Source organism: Candida tropicalis, assembly GCF_000006335.3.
Source record: "Candida tropicalis MYA-3404 genomic scaffold supercont3.3, whole genome shotgun sequence".
In the NCBI taxonomy this organism is placed as follows: Eukaryota; Fungi; Ascomycota; class Pichiomycetes; order Serinales; family Debaryomycetaceae; genus Candida; species Candida tropicalis.
This window is the reverse complement of record NW_003020055.1, coordinates 1,629,938-1,656,168: the sequence shown is the minus strand read 5'-3', so window position 1 is coordinate 1,656,168 and position 26,231 is coordinate 1,629,938. Positions and strand designations below refer to the sequence as shown.

Sequence of the window (26,231 nt, the reverse complement as noted above, 5' to 3'; positions counted from 1 at the left end):
TAGTTGCAATTTGAAATCAATGTTGCACTGACAATAAAGTAGGTGTAGCAATTACTGTGGCAATGACAAAAAGACAAAATTATTTGAATACTGAATACTCACTTTGCCCTCTCTTTCAAAAAAAATCAAAAAAAAAAAAAAGAATCAATTCCTTTTTGTCACGGGAAAGAACAAGGACAGTTTTTTATACGAACACTTTACTTCCGAATCATTGAACAACAAACACCACAGATCAGAGATAGAAATAAAAGGAGAGCAATTCATATACTGCTTGCATTTAATTGACCACAATCACCAATATCATCATGTCGTTCAATCATCATTTGAATTTTAATATCTCCAAGGCTACCCCAACCACTTCAACCAGCAATACAAATACTATCAGTGATTCAATTTCTATTGGCCACAGTGAATCACCCTCTTCATTGGATGGATCAACCACTTCATCTTCTGTCAAATCACCACCTTATTTACAAAGTATATTAATGAAATCCAATCGAGATACACTTAATAATCCAACAGCCAGCCCACCCCTCGCACCCCAACCACAATCACAATCTCAATTAACATCTTCAACAACACATCAAGCACTTACATCATCACCAAAATTGACAGCTAGTTCGGCTGTTCCGGCAATTTTAACAATTAATAATAGTGATCATACAAGTAGTAATACAACAGCAAAGAATTCGTCAAACTCGTCTAAAACTGATTTGATTGGATTGTTTGATAAGTTTGATATCAACAAAGATGACAAAGATCAGACTAGGAAACAAGAGGAAAATGAGCAAGCTGGAGAATTATCGAGTGAGAAGCATGTTGATGTAGATGATGATACTGATCATGAACATAAATTGGAAAAGATGAACCTGGAAGAAGACATTGAAAAGGAAGAAAAACAACATAGCAGTAAAGAAGAGGTTATCATCACCACAGAAAGTGTGCATTTGGAAAAAGGAAGTTTGCGATTAGATAAAGACACAAACCATGAACAATCGTCACCAAAGGAAACAATTGAAAAGAATAATGGCACGGCATCCATCGCTGCATTAATGACCATACAGCCGTACATTCCACCTGAGGAAGAAGAGAAACCAGAGGCCCAAGCAAAGTCTTCTACCACACAGTTTAATGATAATTTAATCGATTTGGGAGATACATTCTCCAAAGAGACATTAGAAAAACAAAAACCAATAGAAATCATCACGGAAAAACCAGTTGAATCTACCGTTCAAGACAACATTGACAAACACGCCTCCCCAAGAAATGTCATTCAGGGTGATATATCAGATATTGAAGGTAAAGGTGAAGAAAACCTTCCAGTTGAAGAATTCGAAGTAAAAGTAACAACTCCAGTACCGGAACCACCACAAGAAAGATCGACTAATGAACAAGAACAACCAGTAGCAAACAAACCACACAAACATAGATTTCAAATTAATGATTCTGAAGAACAAAACAAACAATCACATAAACCATTTGATTTCCAAAACTTTTTATCTCAATTGCGTAAGAAATCAGCTGATCCAATTGTCAGATATATACGGTCGTTCTTAAGTTCATTCATTAAACTGGGTCATACATTTACAGCTGACCAAAGAATGAAAATTATTAAGGATTTCAAGAATTTCATGAATGAAAAGTTTGCTTTGTATGAACCATTTGCATCGATGGATCAAATTGATTTAGAAAATTCTCGAGAAGGGTTAGAAAAATTGATTATGAATCGTTTGCACGATTTGTGTTTCCCACCAGAAGTTGTTAAACAAAATTTGCCTTATATTCCTGAAGTGTACACACGTGACTTGGAAAAGGATGAATTATTCAGTTTGCAGTTGGAAAAATTCTCTTGGATCAATGGATCGCATTTGGATATCGATATGAATGATTTGGCCAACACTATTGTTAAGAATAACCAATCATTTTTGGATTATGCCATAACGGAGTTGAACAAGATTAATAACTATAGAGCTCCTAGAGATAAAATCATCTGCATTCTTAATTCCTGTAAGATAATATTTAGTTATTTGAAGTTGCGTAGGCAAGAAACAAATGCCGATGCTTTTATCCCAATTTTGATTTTGGTTATTTTCAAGGCCAAAACAGAAAATTTGGTTAGCAATATTCACTATATTGAAAATTTCAGAGGTGATGAATGGTTATCTCACGGCGAAACAAGCTATTATCTTTCATCAATTCAAGGTGCTATCAGCTTTATCGAGAATTTAACTGCAGAAGATTTGACTATCTCTCCAGAAGAATTTGACGCACATATGGAAGCATGGGAGGCTCAGAAGAAGCAAAGGGATCGACAACTTAAATTGCAGCAACCTATTCCAACAACACCAACTGCTCAAACATTCTCACACTCTCCTACAAAGCAACAGCACCAAGCATTATCACCATCCAATGACTTATTTCCATCAAGTGTATTGCTTTCAAGCGCAGAAATGGTTACCAAGTCTATTACAAACTTTTTATCACCACTGCCTCAACCACAAGATTCTGAACCAGAAGAATTTCAACCACCTCCAAACCCTCCACCAGTTCAAGAAAATGACGGTTCTGCACAATACCAGCCATTACCTCCTAGAGAGGAAGAAATTGATTCTGAACAAATGAAACAGGCTTATGATACGTTAAAAGAGATATTCCCAACATTGGATACAAATATTTTAAAGGATATCATTTTTATTAATAGAGGGAATGTTGATGTTTGTATAGATAGCTGTTTGCAATTAGTAGATGGTTAGCAACATATAAGATACGAACTTTTTTTTTTTTACTCAGTGTGTGTATTAAGGGGACAATCTTTCCTTAAACAGATAAGAGCTCTACAAATGTGTGTATATTGCTATCTGTAACAATGCTTTATTAAAGATACTGTAGAGTGTGTTCTAACGGTCGAGATTCGCAGAGTGCAGCAGGCGGGAAATAAATTCCCAATTTGGAAACAAAGTCCGGCGCAACTGCGAAATTTATAAAGAATCGAAAAGTGGAGGATAAGTCTCTTCCTTAGTCCTAGCGGGAAAATACCCAATAAACTATGATTTAAGAAAGTATAAATATCAGATGAATATTCCTCCAAATGAATGTTTTTTTTTTTTAATTCTATTCATCAAGCAAAATATCAATTGTTTTACTGATTAATTACATACCTACAAATCTATCTATTCTTTATTAAATATCAAAATGCCATTATCTTACAAACCAGGTGCTCAAGCTATCAAACCAGCTCAAATTCCAAGTCCAGGTAACAATTCATTCTTGGAAGATGTTTTCACTAGTGATGCTCCAAAAGATAAACAAATTTCTTGTGGTTTTTACAGACAAGAAGCAGGTGAACCATTAGTATACACTTATACTTATGATGAAATGAAAATTGTTCTTGAAGTTGAAGGTGAATTCAAAATTACTGATGAAACTGGCACCACTGTTTACCCAAAACCAGGTGATGTTTTATACTTTCCAAAAGGAACTAAGATCACTTTCGAAACTACTGGTTATGCTTTGAACTTTTTCACTGGTTTGAGACCAAATGGTGAAGCTTAAATGTAAATATGGATTTATCTGGTTATTTATAAATAGGTCACCTTATTGAATATAAGATTCCATATTCGTATTAATTAATATAAATCGGAAAAATTTGCAACATTATTTAGTACCCTTTTGCGACATCGAATAATCTAGAAATCCGATTGCGACATTAAAACAATCTCCGACGACAAACTGTGATCTTCCTTTTTTTTTTGTTGTTTGTCTACGTGATTATTTTTTTTATTTTTTTCGTCTTTGCCAACCAGTAACTTTTCTTTGACTTTTACCACCAAGATCAATCGCCACAAGATAAATAATGCCAATTGATTATTCTAAATGGGACCATATTGAAATATCTGATGATTCAGATATTGAAGTCCATCCAAATGTTGATAAACAATCTTTTATTAAATGGAAGCAACGTGATATTCATGAAAAGAGACACCAAAGAAACATTGAAATTAAAAGTATTTTGATTCAATTAACCATGTATGCTAAACTCAATGAAAGAGTTGATTATTTGATGAAGAGCTTAACTCCTAAAGAATTATTGGATGATGACAAAGTTATGTCTACTTTGAATAATGAATTTGATGCTAATGAAAAATTCGATTATGAGAAATTAATCAAAGATAAAAGTTTAAGAAAAGGATTACAAGATTTAACTTTTGATAAGGAAGAAATTGAAAATACTCCTTGTTATAATGAAATGATTGAAGATTTGTTTATTCAAGTTAAAGAAGATCATCCAGATAGTAAAGATGATGGAGATAAATTGGTTGAGTATTTGAAAGAACACAGAAATAAAATCGATGACGTTTTATCAAAACAAACTATCAAATTAGATGATTTATTATATCAAAAGGCACAATTAATTGTCAGTGATGATTTACATACTGGATTTGACAGATCTTTCTTGAACAAAGATAAACCAGCAGAGGAGGAAGAACAAAAGCCACAACCATCATCATCATCATCTTCTTCAAAACCAACCACTCAAAAGACTACTGTTACCACCACTGAAACTATCAACCAACCATCTACCACTACCATCAACAAACCAATGGAAGAAAAAACAGATAAAGAAATATTGGATGAATTGGTGATATCCCCAGCTACTGATGAGTTCAGTAAGATACCAGCTACTGATTACACTAAATCTGCAGAGTTTTTAATCAAGCATTATACAATTTGTACAGAACAACAGAAGGATGCTCTTATGATGTCAGCATTTGATTTGCAACTTGACAATAGAACAGAAACTGCCAAACAAGTTGTTCACCAGGCTTTGTTATTACAGTACATTGCTAATCTTACTGGAAATAACCCACATGCTCCAAAGGATAAAGTCATTAATGCTATCAAGTTGTTCTTTTCAAAAATATCTGATGAATCTACCCCTGCTCACCAAGTGTTTTGGGAAGATGTTGATAGAACATATGCTCATATTAAAAACAGATGTGAGATCATCAAGCAAGAAAGACAACTTGGAGGTGGTGATGATGATGATGATGGAGAACAAGAAGCTGTTCTTCAATTACGTTCATTGGATGACAAAACTCAATTACTGGTGAATATGCCTAAAGAAGGTACTCCTGAGTATGAATTATTTACCACCAAAGTTCCAGTTGAATTTCAAAAAGCTATAGAAACTGAATCTATTGATGAAGTTAATAAAGAATTTGCTAAATTAAAGTTTGAAGATGCTGAACAAGTTTTAGATATTATTCAAGAATGTGGAGTTATTGGATTAAGTGGATATTTGGATAACGAGAATGATTTTGAAGAATTAAAAAAGGAATATAACGAAGAAGGTCAACAGGAAGCTAAAATAGAAGAGATTTCAGAGGATGAAGATGAAAATCCATCTATCGGTATTGAAGATACCGTTGATTAGGTTTACAAGAGTGAAAGCTATTTATTATTTGTAATTGTATACAAAGAGAATTCTTACATTAGGAATCATCACAAGAGAAGTTAGACATCACAGAAATGAATATATACAATACACACAAACAAGAAAATAAAACGAAAACGCTGATAATATAGATAAAAATCAAACGATAATTTCAAATCTATCTATTAGCTCTTCTTGATAATTGGTCATAAAAACTACCACCTGAACCATTTTGAGGTGGCTGACCGTAAGGATTATTGTTAGCATTACTGCCAGTGCCTTGTTGTAATTGTGCAAGAAGAGATTGAACCTGATTTGTACTTGTAGATCCACCATATGGTTGTGGCTGTTGTTGTTGAGGTGGTGGAGGTTGTTGTCGATTTGAACCATAATTGTTATTATTGTTATATCCACCATAATTATTTGGTTGACCATAAGATCCTGCACCACTAGAACCTTGTTGTTGCTGTTGTTGTTGCAACATGTTAATCATACCACGAACCTGGTCAGGATTTAATGTTTGCAACATACGTTCTACATCTCCTGGATTTCTTAATTGTTGTTGTAATGCTTGTTGAGGAGATGAATTCCACTGGAATGAAGATTGTTGCGGAGGAGATCCATACGGTTGTTGTTGTTGTTGCTGTGGTGGTGGAGGTTGTCCATAGTATGATTGACCATATGGTTGTTGTTGCTGAGGTGGAGGATTACTCATCAAACCATATGGTTGTTGTTGTGGTGAATGATTCCATGAACCATAACTATTGTTTCCACCATATCCGCTATAGTCACTACCTCTGTAGCCACCGTTGCGACCACCTCCACCACGTTCGTTCCAATGGCCACCATTTCCATGTCCATGCCCATGCCCATGGCCGTGACCATGACCACTTCTTCCACCACCACGTCCTTTGTAACCACCACGACCTCTAGCACCACCACGACCACCACCTCTTCCACCTCTATCACTATAGCCACGAGATTCAGTGGAACGATCATTATAACTGGTATCCTGAGGAATGTATGGTGGCATATTGTTACCATATTTTTTCAATTTGGCCTTAGAAACAATCCCGGCAGCTTCTTCAGGCTCAACATCGGCATACTCATCGAATTTAATACCACCATCTGCAGCTTCTTCATAGGTCTGAACATCAACTTTCAATTCTTTAATAACACATGCTGCCAATACTCCAGAATATGCAGCTTCACTTAAAACATCATTGATATTTTTTTGGGTAACATCTTCAATATCAATTGAAATTTGAGCACCAGCAAATGCCTTCTTAACTTTTCTAATAAAGAAAACTGATGACTTCCCAGTGATATAAACTTGACAATCAAAAGAACCTTTTCTCTTCTTGCGAACTGGCTCTTCAGCTTCTTCAGCACCTCTTTCTCTACCACGAGAACTCATGTTTGGGTTGTTGATTTCAGGATGACCTGGACGTCTTGACTTTTGTGGTTTAGAAGCATCCAATCTCAAAATTTTGTTGTGTAAAGGAACATTAGTTTCTCCTTGAATACAATCCAAACAGGATTCAGATGATCTGAATTGAGTAAAACCATAACCAGCTTTAATGGCAATTTGAATAACTTCACCATATTGAGAGAAAATTCTGAATAAATCTTGTTTTGAAATAGTGTTGGCAGGTAAGTTACCAATAAACAATCTCAGCTTATCTGGGAATTCATCCCAATTTTGTAAATTTAAATAGTAGTTTTCCCTTTCAATAAATTCAGCATACTCTTTTTCTTCTTCTTCATTCATTGGTGCTGTGATATTTGGTCTACGACAATGTTCACCAACTGGGACTAATGGAATGGGGTCTTTTAAATTCTTAAATGGCTTATTATAAGAATAGACTTGTTCAAAATTTATAGGATTTGTGCCAGATAAAAGATCAATTCCTTGGGAGATTAAAAATTCTCGAATTCTATCAACCTGTTCATTAGCTTCCAAGGATAAAAATTCAGGGTCTCTACTCATAGAGCTATTTTCATAAGCTTCAAGGGCATCTTTTAAAAGCTGTTTGACATCACTATCTTCAGTTATAACAGAAGTAGATGGCTTGACTGTTGCACTAACAGGAGGTTTTGGAGGCAATCCAGCAAATAATGGAGCTTTAGGTAAAGTAGAACTTGTTACTGGTTTGTCTTCTTCTTTTTCATCGACTTGTTCATTTATTTGTGGCTCAGGATCATAGCCATCATCATTATCATTATCATTGTCTTTGTTATAATTTTCTTCTGTTGATAATTCAGCTTTAGAGTCATTAGCAGCTTCGGTTTCGGAGAAGGCACTTTCCGGGTCATAATCATCAGCTTCTTTGGACGGTTCAACAGTTGCTGCTTCTGAGTTGTCGGCAAATAATTCTGGTTCAACCTCAACTTTATTTAGCTCAACATGTTCTGGTTCATCATTAAATGTCACCTTTGGCTTTTCTAATTCTGATTCTAATTCTGATTCAGGTTTTGGTTCTGGGGTTACTTGGTTACTTTCTTCGTTACCATCTTCTCCAGGATTATACTCTTCTTCATCTTCTTCTTCCTCCACGTCTTTTGCATTGTTGCTATGGTTCTCTTGTTGGTCAACTTCAGGTGCTAACTCGTTCTGGTTTTCTTCGGCTAAAGATTCCGAGACAGTAACATCAGGTGTTTCCACTTCTTTGGGTGCATGGAGTTGAATTGGGTTAACTTCCATTTTCTTTTGGGTTAATTGATTACTAGAGCTTAATTAGTGTCAGTATAAATGTGTTGAACTAAGGAGTATGACTTATTTGTTGTTAGTTTTTTTTTTATTTTTCCTCTCTCCTTTCTGCAATCTGTTGTTGTTGTTGTTGTTGTTGTTAATTATTTTTTCTTCTGTTTTACACGCAAGTCAGATGACCTGTGTACGTGTACGAGCAGCGAAAAAGTGGTCGTGTATTATTGAACAAATCACGAGTCGTGTACGATATCCATGAAATTCCTCTTTTGGTATAATAACAAAACAAATCACAAATAAAAAATGAGATTTCTGATCTACACCATTTGTAAGAGAAATCATTTCATTTCATTTCAAAAAAACAAAAGATCCTAGAATATAAAATTCAAAACAAAAGACTTTAAGATATCACCACCACTATCTTCTTTTTTTTTTTTTACTTTTACTTTTACTTTTATCTTTTCCATATTGTTCATAGTATTCATATTTTCAAATGGCACTTTTCCAGAACTTCAATACCCATTCTTTAAGATCAACCAGAGGGTTCAAATTAAAACAATCATCACCAATATCTAGTCCGAAACCTATTCATAATTCAGTATTACCACGAGATTCCATAGACTTTAACCAACAACAACACCAACAACAACCAAACTTACAACCACAAGAACAGCAAAACCCTTACCAGACCATTAACTTTGGACCAAGCAATGGTCAACCAGTTTCTACTCATAAAGATATCAGAAACTATGCAGAACAAACTTTAGGATCCGATAATGCCTTGATACAAGCTGTGAAATTACCACGAGATGAAGATATTAACGAATGGTTAGCTATACATGTTGTAGATTTCTATAATCACATAAATATGCTTTATGGTGCCATTACAGAATTTTGTTCTCCTGTTACATGTCCAAGAATGATTGCCACTGAAGAGTATGAATATTTATGGCAAGAATCATCACCTGTTAATCAAGATGGTATTGTTCAATCTCCTAAAAGACCAGTTTCATTACCTGCTTGTGAATATATTGAAAATTTAATGAATTGGGTGCAAAATTTCTTTGACAATGATAATATTTTCCCATCAAAGATTGGTGCCCCATTCCCACATCAATTTCCTACATTGGTGAAAACTATATTTAAAAGATTATTCAGAATTTATGCTCATATTTATTGTCATCATTTCCATGAAATTAGTGAATTGGGTTTACAAAGTCATTTGAATACCAGTTTGAAACATTATGTATTATTTGCCAACGAATTTCATTTGATTAGTAAGAAAGATTACGGTCCTTTAGAAGATTTAGTCGAAACTATGCTAAAATGATTATAGTTTGGCATATGTGATGTTATTATTATTATTATTATTATATATATATATAAACATGTATATGGATTGTACGTTTTTTGATTTTTTTTTTTCTTTATAGAAGCTGTATTTCTGCCATTATACAAAGGTGATCTGATGGATATTGATGCATACGAGGTTGACCCGATGGTGGTGGACCCATCTCTTTTGGAGTAGGCAATCTAAGCAACTTTAAAAGCTTGATATTGTATTGTTGTGCCAATTCGTCTGGTGTATCGATTCTTTCTGAATAATCTTGGGTCTTATTCCATGGAACCAAAACAAATATATAATCTAACATCCCATTCCATTTATCAACCCAGTTAGAGAAAGCAGGTTCATTTCTATGACCTACGTTATTGGCATTTTCTTCATGTACTTGTTTGTAACCAACTGAATAAAGTGAAATGGCTCTTATATCTAAATCATTGTGTGCCTCTTCTAATTCAGTCATAATACGATCTTGTTCTGGAGTTGGATCAAAACTATCTGGTTCTGGATCATCAGGATTATTATCTCTTTCACGTTCTAATTCCGATTCATTCTCTTCGTCATCTCCGTCATCTAAACTTCTGTCTTTAGAAAACGTATAGCTTAATGAACAACCCAACACATTCTTAGAACGACCAGCAAATTTAATAGGTTTAGTAGTAATAGCACGGTATGGAGAATCAAAAGGTTCAGAATTAAAATCACCTGTAAAGAAAGAATAGAATTTCTTATGATTACCCAAGATGATATTCAAGACATGTTGGAACTCTTTAAATTTATACATTAGGATATACATTTGTCTGGTACGTTCATAAGTACCAAATGGATGCCAGAATAAATGGGTAGTACCAATAATAATCCCATTGGCATTTTCTAGGACAGGATATTGTTTAACAAATTTTGGTTGAAATTCCAAGTAAACCATGAATCCAATATTATTAGTAGCAATTCGTGCATCTGGTAATTTCTTTTCATCGTCTGTTTGATTCAAATCTTGATCAAGTTTGATAAATGATTGGTTTTTGCAATCAAACAACAGTTGTCTGAAAACAATCACACATCCATGATTTTTAGTATTATAACGATAAAATTTAGATCCATAACCCAATTTCTCAAATTGACTGGACCAAAATGAAGTATATTGTACTTTATCAACTTCTTGTAAACAAAGAATATCTGCGTTATAATGTTTCAACTCATCTAATAAAATTTGGGATCTTACTGACCATTTCAAGATTTTCCCATTTGTTGGATAAATTTCTCTTCTAATTAATGTTTGTGCTAATACATTATAACTCATAATTTTGATAGTAGGAAGTTCTGGTTGTGGTTTAGCCACATCCAACATAGGTCTTTTAACAAATTTGTCATCTTTTTCTGGAGGTGGAAGTAAACCCAATGCTTCTTTTTGTTTCCTTTCCTTAGCTTTACGTAATTCTCGTAATCGTCTTTGCTCCGCTATATACTCGGGAGTTAACAATTTTGGATCCATTGCCTTTTTATAAGGCTTAGATGATGATTTTGACAGTTTGACATCACCATTAACAGAATCCGTACTTGTTTTTTCATTATTCATGGAGGTCATTTCTTTGTACCTGAAATCGTGATGATCAGAAAGTGAACCTGAAAAAGAAAAAAAAGAAGAGGTAGTGAATAAAGATCAAGAAGAAGAAGAAGAAGCAAAAAAAATAGTTGATTGATTTGTTAGAGAAAAAAAAAATAGAAGAAAAATAGATCACTCCAGAATAAACACGTCAGTACCATAAATGTCGATTACATATTATACCAAACTAGATCAATTACAAGTTAAGATTTATGATTTGCTCAGTTCTTTAAGTCAATTGCCTGATCTTGAAGACGAAGCAAGTTTCCAAACATCATATAATAATATAACACTAGAAATTGATCAATTGTTGATTGATTATAAGGATTATCTTCGTATTTTGAAATCAAAAGATAAATCAAATCGTTTAAAAACCTATGAATTGAAATATCAATCATTAAAGCAAAAATTGCGTAATTTACAAGTTTACATAAATGAACAAAAACAAGATAAATTACATGAGTATAGAATTAAACATTTCAATCTTGATAATAAACCAAAAGAAGATGATTCTACAAATGACACAACTTCAGCAAGAGATCAATTATTTGCTAATAGATCACAAAAAATTCAAAAAGAATCAGAATTATCAATTAATCAACAAATAGTTCAACAAAATAAACAAATAACTAAATCTTTACAAACTTCAAGACAATTATTATCGGCTAGTATTTTACAAAGTGAATTAAATATTGAAAATCTTGATCAACAAACTAAAGATTTATATAAATTAAATGAAAATTTCTTACAATTTAATGATTTATTAAATAAATCCAAACAAATTGTTAAATTTATTGAAAAACAAGATAAAGCTGATCGTCAAAGAATTTATTTAAGTATGGGGTTTTTCATTCTTTGTTGTTGTTGGGTTGTTTACAGAAGGATTTTGAGAAGACCAATAAAAATCTTACTATGGTCTTTTTTTAAAATATTCAACATATTTGGATGGTTATTTGGTGGAAGCGGAAGTGTTGGAAAAGTTACTGAAGAGTTATCAACTACTGAGATACTAATGTCTACGATTGTTGCTGCTACATCGTCTGTTCTTGATGAAATTGCAGATACAACGAGCTTGATAGAATCGGTTGTGGATGCACTTAGTTCTGGAGAGTCAATTATCGAATCAGTTACATCTACGGTATCAGAAAGAATTGTCGACGAATTATAGATCATTCATATGTGTGTGTATATTATTTTTTTTTTTTTTTGTAAGACTTTTACATCTATGGGTTTTCTACTTTAACGTTAGAACCACCATTCTTTGAAGATTCCAAAGCGGCAGCAACAATAGCCAAATGATGGAAGGCAGTTCTAGGAGGTACTCTAACTATACTCTTATCCTTCTTAACAACAGCATCTCTAAAGTTTTTAAATTCTTCTTCAATAGTATCAACCTCAGCAACTTCAATGACAGTTTTAGAAGAAGCTTTACCTGCAGTTTCACCAGTTTCATAAGTGATGGTTGGTGTTTTCAAAGCTGGAGACCAATCATAAGTGACACTACCATTCTTACCAAAGATCTTGAAATAAGTAGATTTATCAGTAGCTCCAAATGCAGAACCATAAGTGAAAGTACCAATGACACCAGATTTCAATTTCAAAGTAGAAAACAAAACATCATCAGTTCCACTTTGTTCTTGTAATTGTCTAGTTAAACCACTTAATGATTCAACTTCACCCAAAACTTCAGTCAACAAGGCCAATTGATGTACACCACCATCACTTAAAAAACCACCAATATGTTCTGGTTTAAGTCTCCAACCAGTAGCCAAATATTTGTTGGTATCATTGAATGGACCGGTAGCATTGTAAGTAAATGCAGTAATTTCACCAATTTTTGGTAATACTTCTTTCTTTAAAACATCAATTGCTTTCAAATAAGTCCAATTTTCTAAAACCATGATTGGTAAATCGGATGATTCACTTAATTTAACAATTTCTTTAGCTTGTGTCAAGTTAGCAGCAATTGGCTTTTCAAAACAAATTGGCTTATTATTTTCAACAGCCAATTTAACAGCATCAAGATTGAATTGAACTGGCAATAAAGCATCAACAAAATCAACATTTTCATCTTTGAAAGCTTCTTCCAAAGAATCATAAACAACGTTGATTTCTGCTTTTTTAGCGAAATCTTCAGCCTTCAGTTTGGTTCTGTTGTAAGCTGCATATGGTTTCAAATCTGAGATCTTTTGAATAGTTGGAAGATGAGTATCAGTGGCAAAGATACCAGTACCAACGACAGCTAATTTAGTTGATTGTGACATGATGATTATAGTAGAATTGATTAGTTAATGAATAAAGTTTAGAAAGCAAGTTCAAAAAAAAAAAAATTAATTAATCCTGAATTTTCTCCGCTCTTTTTATATGGGCAAATTTCCATTGTGGACAACATTTTGTGATCTGTTAATTTTTCCGAACTGTGAAAAAAAAATATTGAGTTGCCTTGTGGCTTACGTTTTAAATTATTTGGGGGTTCACTCCGTGGGGGTTACTTTTCTTTATAGTACAATATTCCGTCAGCAGACCATTGAATAGCAATTATGAAATAGGAGAGGAATGATCCGTGGAACAATGTTGGATTAGTAATCGATTAAACGGATAGAAAATGCCTTAACTATATTATGATAATTTCGATGAACGTCATCAATTGAAGGCAATTTTCCTTTCTGTTGCAACAATTGAACTACAACTAGTTCTTGCATGATTTTTGAAACAAGTGAAGGTAATAGCTTTTCAATTTCAAATGAGTCATTACCAAGGATATCTTGCCGACATTTTCTATACCAGAATGCATTAATCTTAACGAATTTACGTCCTATGCAAGAAAACACCAATGGTAGATTAATCTCAGAATGAAGATACCAAGAATCCAACAAATAATTGAACCTTACAAGAATTTCTTCTAGTGATATGTATTGTTGATCTGTTATAATTGTTAATGACAAATTTATTGCTCTTAGATGATTAGATGCTGCATAATTGGAAAAAACTTGACATTTGAGGTTTAAATCAAAAGTATGATTTGAATCATCTGAAATGTTAAGCGCAGTATCATATTCTAAATTATTCCAAAAGTTAGCAAATCTTTTAGATAATTGAGTTAGAAATTGTGCACCATATGTGGAGGACTTTAGTTGAGTGTTGTTTATTATTATGTCAAAATGAATTGACAATTCAGGGTAAGGGATTGTAATACTTGACAATTGTTGATTGTCGGTTTTATAATCATAGGTTAGTTTGTAGTAATTTTTATCAACTCTAATCGCAATTGACATTTCATGCCATGGTTGTAAAAGACAAAAAAGAAGACGCCAAAACAAATTGGCAACCCAAGATATCGCGGAGTACATTTTTTTTTTTTTTTTTTTTAGCGAGGTAAGAAAATTTTCACAAATCACTAATATCATCATCACATCATCAATCATGTTTCAACCAAAATTCAAATTTAGACCAAATACAAAAGGGTTGATACTAACCAAACCTGTAATAAATTTACCAACTACATTTAAACAAATTGAAGAACTACCTACTTTTAAAAATAAATTACTTGCATATTATAAACGATTCTATAAATTACGAAGATTTGAATGTAATCCAACTTTATACACTACCAAAGATATCCCATATAACACACCTGACCTTAATTATCAAGATTATGTTGCACTTTTAAAGAGAAATTTTAAGAATATTTCATATAATACTAAAAGAGAAGTGATATTAAACTTACCACCTTTAACTGAAGAAGAACTTGAAGAAAGATTAAAGAATACATTAGTATTTGTATTTAATCATACTGTTGCTAAAGATAATCCACAATCAGATGATCCAATTTATACTATTGAAGATTTAGAGAAAACAAGTATAGACAATGAAGAAACAAAAATTATTAGTACAATTTTAAGATTAGATAATGAATTCCCATCAGAAATCAAATATGATTATAAATTAAAATGGTTTATTGAATTAAACAAACAATTGGATTCAGTTGATTGGGAAAAAGGTCCTACTAAGAAACAAATCAAATACCCATTAGAATACATGGGTTATAAACAATATTTAATTACTTTGATGAGATTAAATGAAAGTTTGAAACTTTGTCTATAGATATAATGACAAAAAAAAGTCGTGTATATGAGTAAGTAAGTAAAATGCGTATTCTTTTCAATTTCCTTACTCCGGATTTTAGTTTTATTCATTCAAGATGAAATGGCAAACTTTAAAGCAAACAACAAAAAAAAACGAACATTCTTAAGAAAAACATTCACCAATTATCAAATTGTTCTATAGTTTTTTCACTTATATCTTCTATAAACATATATATTTCCATTATGGGTTGGTTTTCATTCGGTGGTGGTTCAAATACCCCCAAGACATCTAATACTCCATTACCTCCACAACAAATTGAACAACGTTCACATGAATCAATGAATTTACCAAAAAATTCAGATATTGCTACTACTTTAAATCAATTATCTTCACAAACTGAAGATAATAAAGAAGTTAAAATTCAAGAATTATCAAATAATACAAATATTAAAGATACTCAAAAATCAATTGATAATTTTTGTTGAAAGTTATCCTATTTCTAATATGTTTTGTTATTTGATGGGTGAAAAAGATTCTAAAGATAGTATTATTTGTACAAGTAATGCTGATGGTGGGAAAACATGCTTGAAATTAAAGATAAATTCAATTGAATTATTTAAAATCATGCAAAAGAAAGAATATTTCTGTTCATTACCTGATGCTATAGATGCTACTTATTTCGAATGTAGAAAAATACAGTAAGTTATAGTCGTTATAAATACATATGATATATATAAAAAAAAAATAAAAACCCAAATATAAATATTATGCATTATAGTTTTTTGTTTGTCTTTTAAAATAGGCTATTAACTATTAACTAAAAACTCTATATATTAGTTTCCATTAAACCATAAAGGATTCACCACATCCACAAGTACCTTTTGAGTTTGGATTTTTAAAGATGAATTTCGAACTCAATTTATCATCCAACCAATCCATTTCTGAACCAACAATTGAAAATAATGCTTTTGAATCAATCAATACTTTAACACCATCTTGTTCAACCAATTCATCAAATTTACCTGGTTTATCAACATATTCCAAATTATAAGTTAAACCAGAACAACCTCTATTTCTGACACCAATACGGATTAGTTTTGGTTCTGGTTGGTTTAATAATGCTCTTAAATGCTCCACTGCTGTTGGAGATAATGTAATTAATGCTTTTCTTGGACGCAACACTCTCTTCTTTTTTGGTGCCGGGGCAGCGGCAGCCGGGGTTGATTTTTCTTGTGCCAGCACTGATGATTGAGATTCTTTCGATGTTATGCTACTTGAAGCTTTTTGTATTTCTGGAGTTGATGTTATTTCAATAACATTATTGGATGCAGGTGATGGAAATGAGAATTTAGATGGTTGTGGGATAGTCGATTGTGATTTTGAAGCAAAACGAGATGTTCTTGATCTTCTTAAAGGTTGCTGACTAGCAGCAGCACTAGTAGTGGATTCAGCTGGTTTAGGAATACTTAAAGAATGTTTAGCCCATTTTGGAGAACCACCAGTCACTTCATCTTGATGTAATTTAGTTAAGAAAGGATTAGTGGTTGATCTTGTTGTGATTGGAATTGTTTGTATAAATCTTTTATTCTTGGTTGATTGATTCGAAAGGAATCTTCTTGAAACTTGTATGCTTTGTCTTCTTGATATCATCATTGTAACTTGTATTGGTATATAAATAAATAAATAAGTTAAAAAAAAAGGGAGGTGAATAGATAAATAAATAATTAAAGATGAGTAAAAGAAAAGTAATAAGTAATTGATATAATTTTTTTTTTTCTGTCTTTGCTATAGAAACCAAGAGAATAAAGTAGACTTTTTATGTGAATGTGGGAAAATTCCGGATATGGGAACTCAACACTACAACACTTGGGAAGAAAAAAAAAGAGCAAAGAAAAAAAAAAAAAGGAATGATCACCAAAGACACGACTTCCCCTAATTACTCACCAATAGACTGCACATAATTACGTAAAATTATTTCACTCGCATTTGATTGGCCAATTGAAAGTTGGGGTTTCGGCGCCGAACTCACAACAGAACAAAACAAAACAAAAAAGCGGTCACGTGCCGGAGTTTTAACAAGGGAATCTTTTTCTCGGCTGCAAATGATTTGGGTTTATTTCCACCAATCCTTGATCAATCTTCATTATTTAAATATTCTTTCACGGCTTGGCCCCACACTCCTCTTTTTTTATAAAATGCAAGATCTTCTGGTAAGGAGTCAATTCCTCTAATTAATTCCTTAGCATTACCTTCTTGTTTGATTTTATCAATTGGTGTTAAATATGTTCTAATAGTCATGACAATCAGTTTAGTTTTTGGTAATCTTATAAATACTTGTCTTTCACATCTTAAAAAGCATCCATTTTCAAAATCAATTTCTTCATATTTTAATGGAATTAATTCATCACCTTCTCGACCATGATTTGAACCAACATTAAATAAATTCCCATGAGTTTGAATAGACCAATTATGACGTACCCACATATCTTTTTCCTTCATATTATTGAAAAATTTCCCCATAGTGAATTGTAACCTTGATTTATATTGTGGTACTGGCTTATGAATAAATGAAACTGGTTGATTGAAATTAACTGATGGATCAAATCCAGCAGGGAAACTATTAAGTGATGATCTAAGTATATATTCTTCAGATTTGTCCTCAGGATTATCTTTTATTAAAATTAAAAAATCTTCTTCAATATTTCTAGCAATTATATTCATAATCTCATCAGAAGTTAAAGATTTTGAAGTTTTCGGAAATGGTTCATCATTTGTAATGATATTTGTAACTAAATTTGAAAAAATGTTTGTTTTGAAATACATTGGATATCGTTGAATTAAAAATTCAACCATAAAATTATAAAATTCTCCTAATGATTGTTTTGATATTTCATTATTATAAACATATGACATGATTTCAGGTTGTAATTGTAAAGATTTCTTACGTAATTTAATATTGGATAAATAAGTATCTTCAATTAATAACCAATCTTCAGGAGTTTTACCAATGTTTTTCACACCCATACTTGGATTAAAATCTCGTTTGTTAACAAATGGTCTAATTGGCAATGGTGGTTGACTTTCCCAAGTGAAAGTTGGTGGAACTGGTTTAATGTTTTGGATTACTCCATAGTGTTTCTGTTTCCTGTAGAATGTATAGTATCCAGCTACAAGAGACAATATGATAATCAATAATATAGAGTACATTATGTGTGGTTTTGACAAAAAAGGTTTCAAAATTGTAATTGTAGAATTTTCACTGGATATTTATTGTATCTCTTATCAGTAAAGGAGGAAAGGAAAACGATTACCACCACATTATTTCCTAGCGCCACTTTCCTAAACGGGAAAGTCACGTGTAGATACACGCGCATCTGGACTGTTGCAAACAAGAAGCGTATCAATGGTTGGAAAGTGGTTTGTATATGACTTGATTCAATATTACAACCAAACAGTTTTACCTACTACATTATAATACATCTGAAAAAAAAAATGGACTATATATATTAGTAGTTCAGAAATTGAGTTAGGATTTATCGATTATGGAATGATTTGTGATCAAAGTCAAGTAGTTTCTACAACAATATTTGTCAAAATCCCAATTCAAAAAAATATCACAGAGGTGATTATGATTGTTACCAATGTGTAGCACTTCAAATATATTGCAATTGCAAAGAATGTAATGCTTGTTATCTTCCACTTCTATCAAACAATGTGTATCAGCCGGGGGGGGGGTCCGCAATGTCAAATGTGGAAGTGGTGGGAAGAACCAAATGATGACGGGTTGGCTCCTCCCCTCCACTTACCACCTCTCCTAATTAAAGGAGAGGGACGAACTGGGCCCACATGTATGTGTAAGTGGGGCCGACCCAGCCCGACTATGGCCCTCTTCTTGAGTTGCCATATCGCATCCCCCTACTGGCCCAAGGGGGAATAGATAGAGGCCGAACCAGGAGGAAAGGGGACTGGTCGACTGTCCTCTACCTGGTCCTCTACAAGTGTGGTTTGCAATAAACCACCACTACTACTCATCGGGATATTCAACTAATCTATCCCGGTGAGTAGCTTTTAAAGATAGTGATGACCAGTCACTATCTTTTGAAGAACTTTCGCTAATCAACATCGCCCCTTTTTTTGTATATGTTGATCCCTCTTATAAGGTTCAAGATAGCACGTGTTCCCAAGTTGCTATCTTATTTGGAAAGTTCTTCTTATGTTTGTGCATCATACTAAAGGAGCAATCAGTTGTTGACTTTCTTCTCAATGACTTAACCAAGTGACACAAGCAACAACTACTGGGGGAGCATACAACAACAACATATGGGAAACAAACAACTTCTGATTCTTTGTAAACTTGTCATGGATATAATGGATTGTGGTTTCTTATATTTAAGTTAGTATTTGCAGCCATGAATAAAACACATCTATTGACACTTACTTGATATAAATGATATCATATATAAGTCATTGATATTAATTGTTGATGAAACAAGAAAGAAAAGAAAGGAAAGTAGTATAAAAAAGTTATTTTTTTAAAAATTGTTTTTTGTCCTTTTATAGTTGAGTTTTTTTGGGGGGTATTTGTGTAGGTATTTTTTATTGTACTTTATATGTCGAGTGCTACCATATGCGGGGAAAATCAAACAATTTTGGAAAGTATCAATTTCTTACATATTTGAGTTCAGTGATCACATATTTTACATAAAAATTACTATTAAGCCATGATGATGATATCACAAATGAATAAACACAGCTCAGTATTTGACTTAAGTACTCTCCGTCCAATTTTACTAATAAATATCATGCACTTTTCTTTCTAATGAAACAATTCTACGTTGTATTGTAAACAGATTCAAATGATTTAAGTGACGTATACTGATGATTGTTGAAATCGGTATAATAAAATGTTGAAGGTTTATAAATGGGATGGTAAGTTTTGCATTTATGGTATTAGTCGTCGGCATTGCTCATGAGGAGATGGTGGTTAAAAAAATGAAGAGTAATTTTTGTTTTCCCAAGTTAAAGGTATGTGCAACCAGAATCTCCACCAATGATAGGATGCCATTTACTAATATACGTGAAATATGACTAATCAAAAGAATATCCCAATGTTGATGAACTTCCCCATCAATTAACTTGCTTCACGAGTTTGTAGATCTATTTTTGCAATCTTTAATTTTGTATCATACCATCGCGTAATACTAATCAAGACAATCATAATTTGAATGGAAAAAAAAAAAAAATTTCATTATCAGCATCATCAGCATCATCATCAGCATCATCAGTAACAACAACGATGGCTATTAATTGGAAATCTGCTTTGCAATCATCAGCAGCAGTTGTATCAATACTAATAATTCTCAAAGAACTTCATGATCTTTATCAATCTAGAATTCATTCAAAACATCTTACTTCATTATCACCACGTACCAGAGGAGTTGAATCACTTATTGGAAATACTCCACTTGTAGAAATTAAATCATTACTGAAATTAACCGGTTGTAAAATTTATGGTAAATTAGAACTTCTTAATCCCGCAGGAAGTGCTAAAGATAGAGTTGCATTAGCAATTATTAAAGCATCTGAAAAACAAGGTAAATTGACACCTTATCAAAATAATATAATTTTTGAAGGTACAAGTGGATCTACAGGAATTTCATTTGCTGTTTTATGTAATGCATTAGGATATATTTCACATATTTGTTTACCTGATGATACATCACCTGAAAAATTGAATTTATTAAAAGCATTAGGAGCTGAACTTGAACCTGTTAAACCAGCAAGTATAGTTGATCCAAATCAATATACAAATGCTGCTAGAAGAGGAGCTAATAAAATTAACAATGATCCTAATGATAATAGAAAAGCTATATTTGCAGATCAATTTGAAAATGATTTTAATTGGAGAATTCATTATGATACTACAGGACCAGAAATTTTAGAACAAATGGGTAATGATAAAATTGATGTATTTATAAATGGTAGTGGCACTGGTGGTACTATAGCTGGAGTTGGTAGAAGATTAAAAGAAAATAATCCAGAAACTAAAATCATTCTTGCTGATCCTCAAGGATCTGGATTAGCTAATAGAGTTAATTTTGGTGTAATGTATGATAGTGTTGAAAAAGAAGGTACCAGAAGAAGACATCAAGTGGATACTTTAGTTGAAGGAATTGGATTGAATAGATTAACTTGGAATTTTAAACAAGCAGAACCATATATTGATGAAGCTATTAGAGTTACAGATGAACAAGCTTTGAAAATGGCTAAATTTATTTGTGTTAATGATGGATTATTTTGGGGTAGTTCAGCTGCTATTAATTGTGTAGCTGCTGTTAAAACAGCTTTGAAATATGGTCCTGGTCAAAAAATCGTGGTTATTGCTTGTGATTCAGGTGCTAGACATTTATCTAAATTCTGGAAAGAAGCCACATCTTTACCAAACGATTTAACCTTAGATGATGTATTAAAATAATGGTTACGCTCTAATATTATATATATATATAATACACACAATTCTTTCTCGTGGAACTACACAAACATATACAATACACATTCTATTAGATCTATTCGGATTTTAATTTGGCCATTTCTTTTTCAATCATAGTTCTCTTGGTTTCTCTATACAACTTGATTGTACTCAATACAGATGCACTTATACCCATCCAAATTTGCCATGTGTCAAATGGTAATTTTATTTGGAAAACAGTATAAGTGTTGAATGCTAAATCAGATAAGTTTTTATAGATATCAATCCAAGCATTATTCTTTTTAAACTGTATTTCGTCTAATAATTTTGCATCTTCTGTGTTATTAGTAGAACTAGAACTTGAATAACTCATCATATTTCCACCTCCACCTAATAATTGTTTTGAAATCTGTTTAGCTTTATTTTTCACTTGTATTTGTATTTTAAGATCCATTTCTTGTTGAATCAAATTTTGTAAATTTTCATAAGCATTATATAGAGCCAACCAAGTTTCACAATACCAACCATAACTTTCATGTCTTCCGGTGAATTTCTTATAAGTTGGATCAGTTAATACATTTAATTTATATAATAAAAGTGATTCATCATTAATACCATAATACAATGAAAAAAATTGACCCAATGTTTTTCTATTAAATAAATTAGCTTCATTAATTTCAAGTTTATTATTTTTCAAAGTGATATTTTGTTTAAATTTAACAATTAAATCTCTGATTCTAAATGGAGTTTTACCAAATCTTAAAAATTGACGATACATTGATAAACCAGTTATCATACCGGCAGCTTTTTGTCTAAATAAAGACAATACCAAAATGGTTATAATTTTAATAAAATCACTTGGATGTTTTAAAAAATTCTTGATTAGTTCCAATTTCTTTTCATTATCATTATATCTGGTGTTAATAAGTTTAATATTTATATGTTCATCTGATAAATAAGATTGTGATTTATTTGCATGATATACCAATAATCTCAAAGTATATTGACTCACTTTGGCAAGTTTATCTTTCCCGACAAGATCGTTTAGAATAGACCAAAATATAGTCCAATTACTTATTGATGGTATTTTTGTAGGTGTTATCAGTTGTGATGAAGATGAATTAATTGAAGCAGTCTCTTCATGAGCATCATTTTTCTGTTGTGAAAGCGGGGTTATATAAGTGAATTGATGATGATGATGATGAGGTTTTGAAGGAGTTTCATATTTAGATGGTTGAGTAGTTGTGATAGTTGCAGACATTTTGTTAGAGTTATTATATTCTGCTTCTAGTATTCTTGTTAGTTTTGAAGGGGAATTATTTGGAGATAATGAATCGTCTAACCACTCTGAATTGAAACTTTGTTGTGGTTGAGAATATAATTTAGATGAAGGATGTAGCGGAGATTGTCTATTGGGTGTATTGTTGATTGGATTTATACTTCTATACTGTTGAGGTTGAGTGTGTAATAGATTATTATCTGTTTGTTGGTGCTGGTTCAGACGTTGTTGTAGATGTTGTTGGTGTAATTGCTTTTGTTGATCCTGTTGATATTGATATTGATATTGATATGATACTGCAGGATCTATAATACCATTCATTATAAGAAAAAGGAAAAGAAAAAAAAAAAAGAAGTAAAAAGAAAGGGGAATAGTAGATGAAAATGTAAATATATTTATACAAATATCTTAATGGGCAAGTAAATCTTGTAATCTTTTTAGTGTTAATTTCTGAGATTAAAAATTAAAAATTAACAAAAAAGAGAAAACGGTGTATCGGGATGTTACTCATAAGTGGCACTCACTCACTCATTCACATATAAAATTTTTTTTTTCTGTTGCTGTTGATGTTCCCCTCGGTGCGTGCGTGTGGAACTCTTCTTCTTGTTGTTGTTGTTTGGCAGATGACAAAAATTTTTTTCTCTTTTATTCCTCGCTTCAACTGAGATTACTCATCTCACAATACCATCAGCACTATATGGTGGTGGTGTATCTATCGTACATATGTCAACTGATAGTCTTTGCAGGTTATTCCATCCACACACACACATACACACTCAAACATATCAATTGATCCATTTGAACCAGCTATCTCTTTGCAAGTTTCTTTTTCTATCCAAATGTAACAATTTATCCGAATGATCGTTTTCTTTTTTTTATCTTTTATCTTTTAAAATCGGCCAGGGTAGTGATAAATTACCTCCACGTTGTAAAACCACCAACATCGTTTTTTTTTTTTTTTCACTACTACTACGTTACATTATTCACAGAAATATTCATTATGAGTTATTTCTTCATTTTTCTATTCCGTATAACCATGAATTGATTGATCAATGCTTACTAATATTCAACTCTTACCAATACATCATCTCATTAAACGTGTATTGTTTAACCCACTCATCATAATTGTGTACAAGTCTGATCATTTATAATTGTCTTTCGGTTAATTCTACTTTTGGGGGGGGGGGGTTCCAGCACTACCAAGTGTTGAAACACTTTCAAACCGAGGAAAGTAGTATAGACCACCAAATCAAAAAAATAGTTGCAAAAATATGAAAGAAACCTCCCCATTTAACACTGGTGCATATTAAATTATTGATGTATATTATGATATAATAGAAATAATCAAGTTATAGACTATATGAATTGAATGATTTATGTTATGTTATATATATATATATATATAAAGGACAATAGGAGATCAATTAGACACACTTTCTTGAGTAGCATCCCCGTTTAAACTTTCATCAACAGCAGGACCCATCATGAATGCACCAACACTTCCTAAATAACCTTCATGTCTTAAGAAATAACTCTCCATATCTCCTTTGGACCAGAAATTTACCGCATAACTCAACGTATGAATAGTTTGCATATGTCCTGATATATAACTACCACCAAAGTAAATTCTTTTCAAATTAAATCTTAATGCATGTAAATAAGCAATTTGTCCAATATTATTAGAAACGGAGAATAACAATGATCTGGCAATGTCTTCTTGTCTAAATTGTGCCAATTTTTCAGCTGGTGTCATTGTCTTGTTATTAAATCTTAGTTTTTTAAATACTTTAGCAAATGAAGAAGCAATATGATTGGCTTTTAATCCAATTTTATTATAATTTGTACCATAGATATCTCCAACCAATAAATCAATATTCTCATTATCACCATTTTGTGCCATTTCCAACATTTCATTATAATCTTTGGCATCTGTAAGTAATGATAATAACCCCCATAATGTACCTCCTCCTAATGAACTACCCCCAATTCTCTCAAATCCATCAGGGCCAGGTTTGGTCACTTTAATCATACTAACACCACTTCCTATATTAACCAACAAATATGGATATATTTCTTTTTCTGATTGTAGTGGTTGAAATTTAGTCGTTGATTCAATTAAATCATATGTGAAAATTTCTTGAGGAATCTTGGTGATTAACCAATCTAATCCTTTAATCAAACAAGCCATTTCATCCTTCGCTATGATTTTCATAGGTAGTTTATATTTCTTGAATGTTTTTGTCATTAAATTGTAAAATTTATGTGCACCTCCACCAGTAGCCATGATATAAGTAATTGGTGGATTATTATTATTCTTATCAACTGATTTTTGAATAAGTTTAATCATGAATTTCATGGCTTCAACTTTGAAATTTTCAGTTTGGAAATCTTGGAAATATAATTTACCACCACCAGTAATTTTATTAGATTTTGAAAAATAAACCAATTTAGTTAAAGTTCCACCAATATCCACTGAAATATGTATAATCTCGTCATTGTGCTGTGGTAAAGTAATGTTATTCTTGGTAATGGTTCCATGATGTGAAGAAATTTGATCTTCAACTGATGTATTAGATGAATCACTTTCTAAATCATCATCCAAATCTGAAGACGCACCTGACAGTGGTGGTGTGGTGGTGTTTGATGAGGTTGAAGTGCTATCATTGCCTTCTAGGGAGCTTCTTAATAGGTCGTCATTTGCAATATAGGCACCAGAACAATCTATTTTAACTGTACCTGGATCTATGGATTGTAAATCTATATCTTCATTGGTGGCTATAGTTGTGAGTTTAAATCTTGGATATGATCCTGACGAACGACGGGAAGATGCACTGCGTGGTTTGTATTCATTCTGCGGAGTTGCTGACAGCAGCATTGGTTAATTCAAAAGAATGTGATTGTTGTGGAAGGAATAGTAGTAATTAAAAATACAAGATAAAGTCCTTTATTAATAAAAAACAGAAAAAACGAATATGGAAATTATCAATTGGGGGAATTACTGAAAATTTTTTGATATTTTTTTCTCACTCTCTCTTGTGTGTGTGTCTGTGTGTTTTTACTCACGCGGTTTATCTTTTTATCTTTATTGACGGCGTGTACAACGTGATGATTTTCTTTGTATGCTTCTCAACAAAATAATTTTCGTTGGGACGAATGAAATTCACTTGATTATATACAACAAAAAAGGAAGTTCTGAACACAAGTAAATATACACAGCAGCAGCAGCAGCAGAATACCGGATTCTTATAATAAAGTGCTTTGTGAAGTTGATCAACAACTGTACTAACAATAGGTGGGAATTAGTGATAAAG

The 26,231-nt window shown here is 32.2% G+C and overlaps 15 protein-coding genes across 15 annotated transcripts; 7 read left to right on the top strand and 8 right to left on the bottom strand. All coding sequences in view use genetic code 12, as the record gives it.

The window, feature by feature from the left end:
- Window positions 1–305: 305 nt before the first annotated feature.
- Window positions 306–2,753, top strand: CTRG_02784 (guanine nucleotide exchange factor; the record flags this gene model as incomplete). Its single annotated transcript, XM_002548441.1, has 1 exon — window positions 306–2,753. The coding sequence occupies one exon, from the start codon at window positions 306–308 to the stop codon at window positions 2,751–2,753; it is 2,448 nt and encodes an 815-aa protein (XP_002548487.1).
- A 439-nt stretch (window positions 2,754–3,192) lies between these two features.
- CTRG_02783 (uncharacterized protein) lies at window positions 3,193–3,552 on the top strand (the record flags this gene model as incomplete). Its single annotated transcript, XM_002548440.1, has 1 exon — window positions 3,193–3,552. One exon carries the CDS (start codon window positions 3,193–3,195, stop codon window positions 3,550–3,552), a length of 360 nt encoding a protein of 119 aa, XP_002548486.1.
- Window positions 3,553–3,853: 301 nt separating this feature from the next.
- Window positions 3,854–5,434, top strand: CDC37 (Cdc37p; the record flags this gene model as incomplete). Its single annotated transcript, XM_002548439.1, has 1 exon — window positions 3,854–5,434. One exon carries the CDS (start codon window positions 3,854–3,856, stop codon window positions 5,432–5,434), a length of 1,581 nt encoding a protein of 526 aa, XP_002548485.1.
- Window positions 5,435–5,612: 178 nt separating this feature from the next.
- On the bottom strand, window positions 5,613–8,138 carry NAB3 (Nab3p; the record flags this gene model as incomplete). Its single annotated transcript, XM_002548438.1, has 1 exon — window positions 5,613–8,138. The coding sequence occupies one exon, from the start codon at window positions 8,136–8,138 to the stop codon at window positions 5,613–5,615; it is 2,526 nt and encodes an 841-aa protein (XP_002548484.1).
- Window positions 8,139–8,634: 496 nt separating this feature from the next.
- On the top strand, window positions 8,635–9,471 carry MOB1 (Mob1p; the record flags this gene model as incomplete). The annotated part of the gene is made up of 1 exon (XM_002548437.1): window positions 8,635–9,471. The coding sequence occupies one exon, from the start codon at window positions 8,635–8,637 to the stop codon at window positions 9,469–9,471; it is 837 nt and encodes a 278-aa protein (XP_002548483.1).
- A 97-nt stretch (window positions 9,472–9,568) lies between these two features.
- On the bottom strand, window positions 9,569–11,068 carry CTRG_02779 (RNA exonuclease; the record flags this gene model as incomplete). Its single annotated transcript, XM_002548436.1, has 1 exon — window positions 9,569–11,068. The coding sequence occupies one exon, from the start codon at window positions 11,066–11,068 to the stop codon at window positions 9,569–9,571; it is 1,500 nt and encodes a 499-aa protein (XP_002548482.1).
- Window positions 11,069–11,249: 181 nt separating this feature from the next.
- Window positions 11,250–12,254, top strand: SEC20 (Sec20p; the record flags this gene model as incomplete). The annotated part of the gene is made up of 1 exon (XM_002548435.1): window positions 11,250–12,254. One exon carries the CDS (start codon window positions 11,250–11,252, stop codon window positions 12,252–12,254), a length of 1,005 nt encoding a protein of 334 aa, XP_002548481.1.
- A 55-nt stretch (window positions 12,255–12,309) lies between these two features.
- Window positions 12,310–13,350, bottom strand: CTRG_02777 (uncharacterized protein; the record flags this gene model as incomplete). Its single annotated transcript, XM_002548434.1, has 1 exon — window positions 12,310–13,350. One exon carries the CDS (start codon window positions 13,348–13,350, stop codon window positions 12,310–12,312), a length of 1,041 nt encoding a protein of 346 aa, XP_002548480.1.
- Window positions 13,351–13,665: 315 nt separating this feature from the next.
- Window positions 13,666–14,511, bottom strand: CTRG_02776 (uncharacterized protein; the record flags this gene model as incomplete). The annotated part of the gene is made up of 1 exon (XM_002548432.1): window positions 13,666–14,511. One exon carries the CDS (start codon window positions 14,509–14,511, stop codon window positions 13,666–13,668), a length of 846 nt encoding a protein of 281 aa, XP_002548478.1.
- CTRG_02775 (uncharacterized protein) lies at window positions 14,510–15,190 on the top strand (the record flags this gene model as incomplete). Its single annotated transcript, XM_002548433.1, has 1 exon — window positions 14,510–15,190. The coding sequence occupies one exon, from the start codon at window positions 14,510–14,512 to the stop codon at window positions 15,188–15,190; it is 681 nt and encodes a 226-aa protein (XP_002548479.1).
- An 825-nt stretch (window positions 15,191–16,015) lies between these two features.
- Window positions 16,016–16,825, bottom strand: ISA1 (Fe-binding Fe/S cluster assembly protein; the record flags this gene model as incomplete). Its single annotated transcript, XM_002548431.1, has 1 exon — window positions 16,016–16,825. The coding sequence occupies one exon, from the start codon at window positions 16,823–16,825 to the stop codon at window positions 16,016–16,018; it is 810 nt and encodes a 269-aa protein (XP_002548477.1).
- Window positions 16,826–17,305: 480 nt separating this feature from the next.
- CTRG_02773 (uncharacterized protein) lies at window positions 17,306–18,379 on the bottom strand (the record flags this gene model as incomplete). Its single annotated transcript, XM_002548430.1, has 1 exon — window positions 17,306–18,379. One exon carries the CDS (start codon window positions 18,377–18,379, stop codon window positions 17,306–17,308), a length of 1,074 nt encoding a protein of 357 aa, XP_002548476.1.
- Window positions 18,380–20,468: 2,089 nt separating this feature from the next.
- Window positions 20,469–21,647, top strand: CTRG_02772 (putative cysteine synthase; the record flags this gene model as incomplete). Its single annotated transcript, XM_002548429.1, has 1 exon — window positions 20,469–21,647. The coding sequence occupies one exon, from the start codon at window positions 20,469–20,471 to the stop codon at window positions 21,645–21,647; it is 1,179 nt and encodes a 392-aa protein (XP_002548475.1).
- A 91-nt stretch (window positions 21,648–21,738) lies between these two features.
- CTRG_02771 (uncharacterized protein) lies at window positions 21,739–23,241 on the bottom strand (the record flags this gene model as incomplete). Its single annotated transcript, XM_002548428.1, has 1 exon — window positions 21,739–23,241. One exon carries the CDS (start codon window positions 23,239–23,241, stop codon window positions 21,739–21,741), a length of 1,503 nt encoding a protein of 500 aa, XP_002548474.1.
- Window positions 23,242–24,340: 1,099 nt separating this feature from the next.
- CTRG_02770 (pantothenate kinase) lies at window positions 24,341–25,795 on the bottom strand (the record flags this gene model as incomplete). Its single annotated transcript, XM_002548427.1, has 1 exon — window positions 24,341–25,795. One exon carries the CDS (start codon window positions 25,793–25,795, stop codon window positions 24,341–24,343), a length of 1,455 nt encoding a protein of 484 aa, XP_002548473.1.
- Window positions 25,796–26,231: the final 436 nt, after the last annotated feature.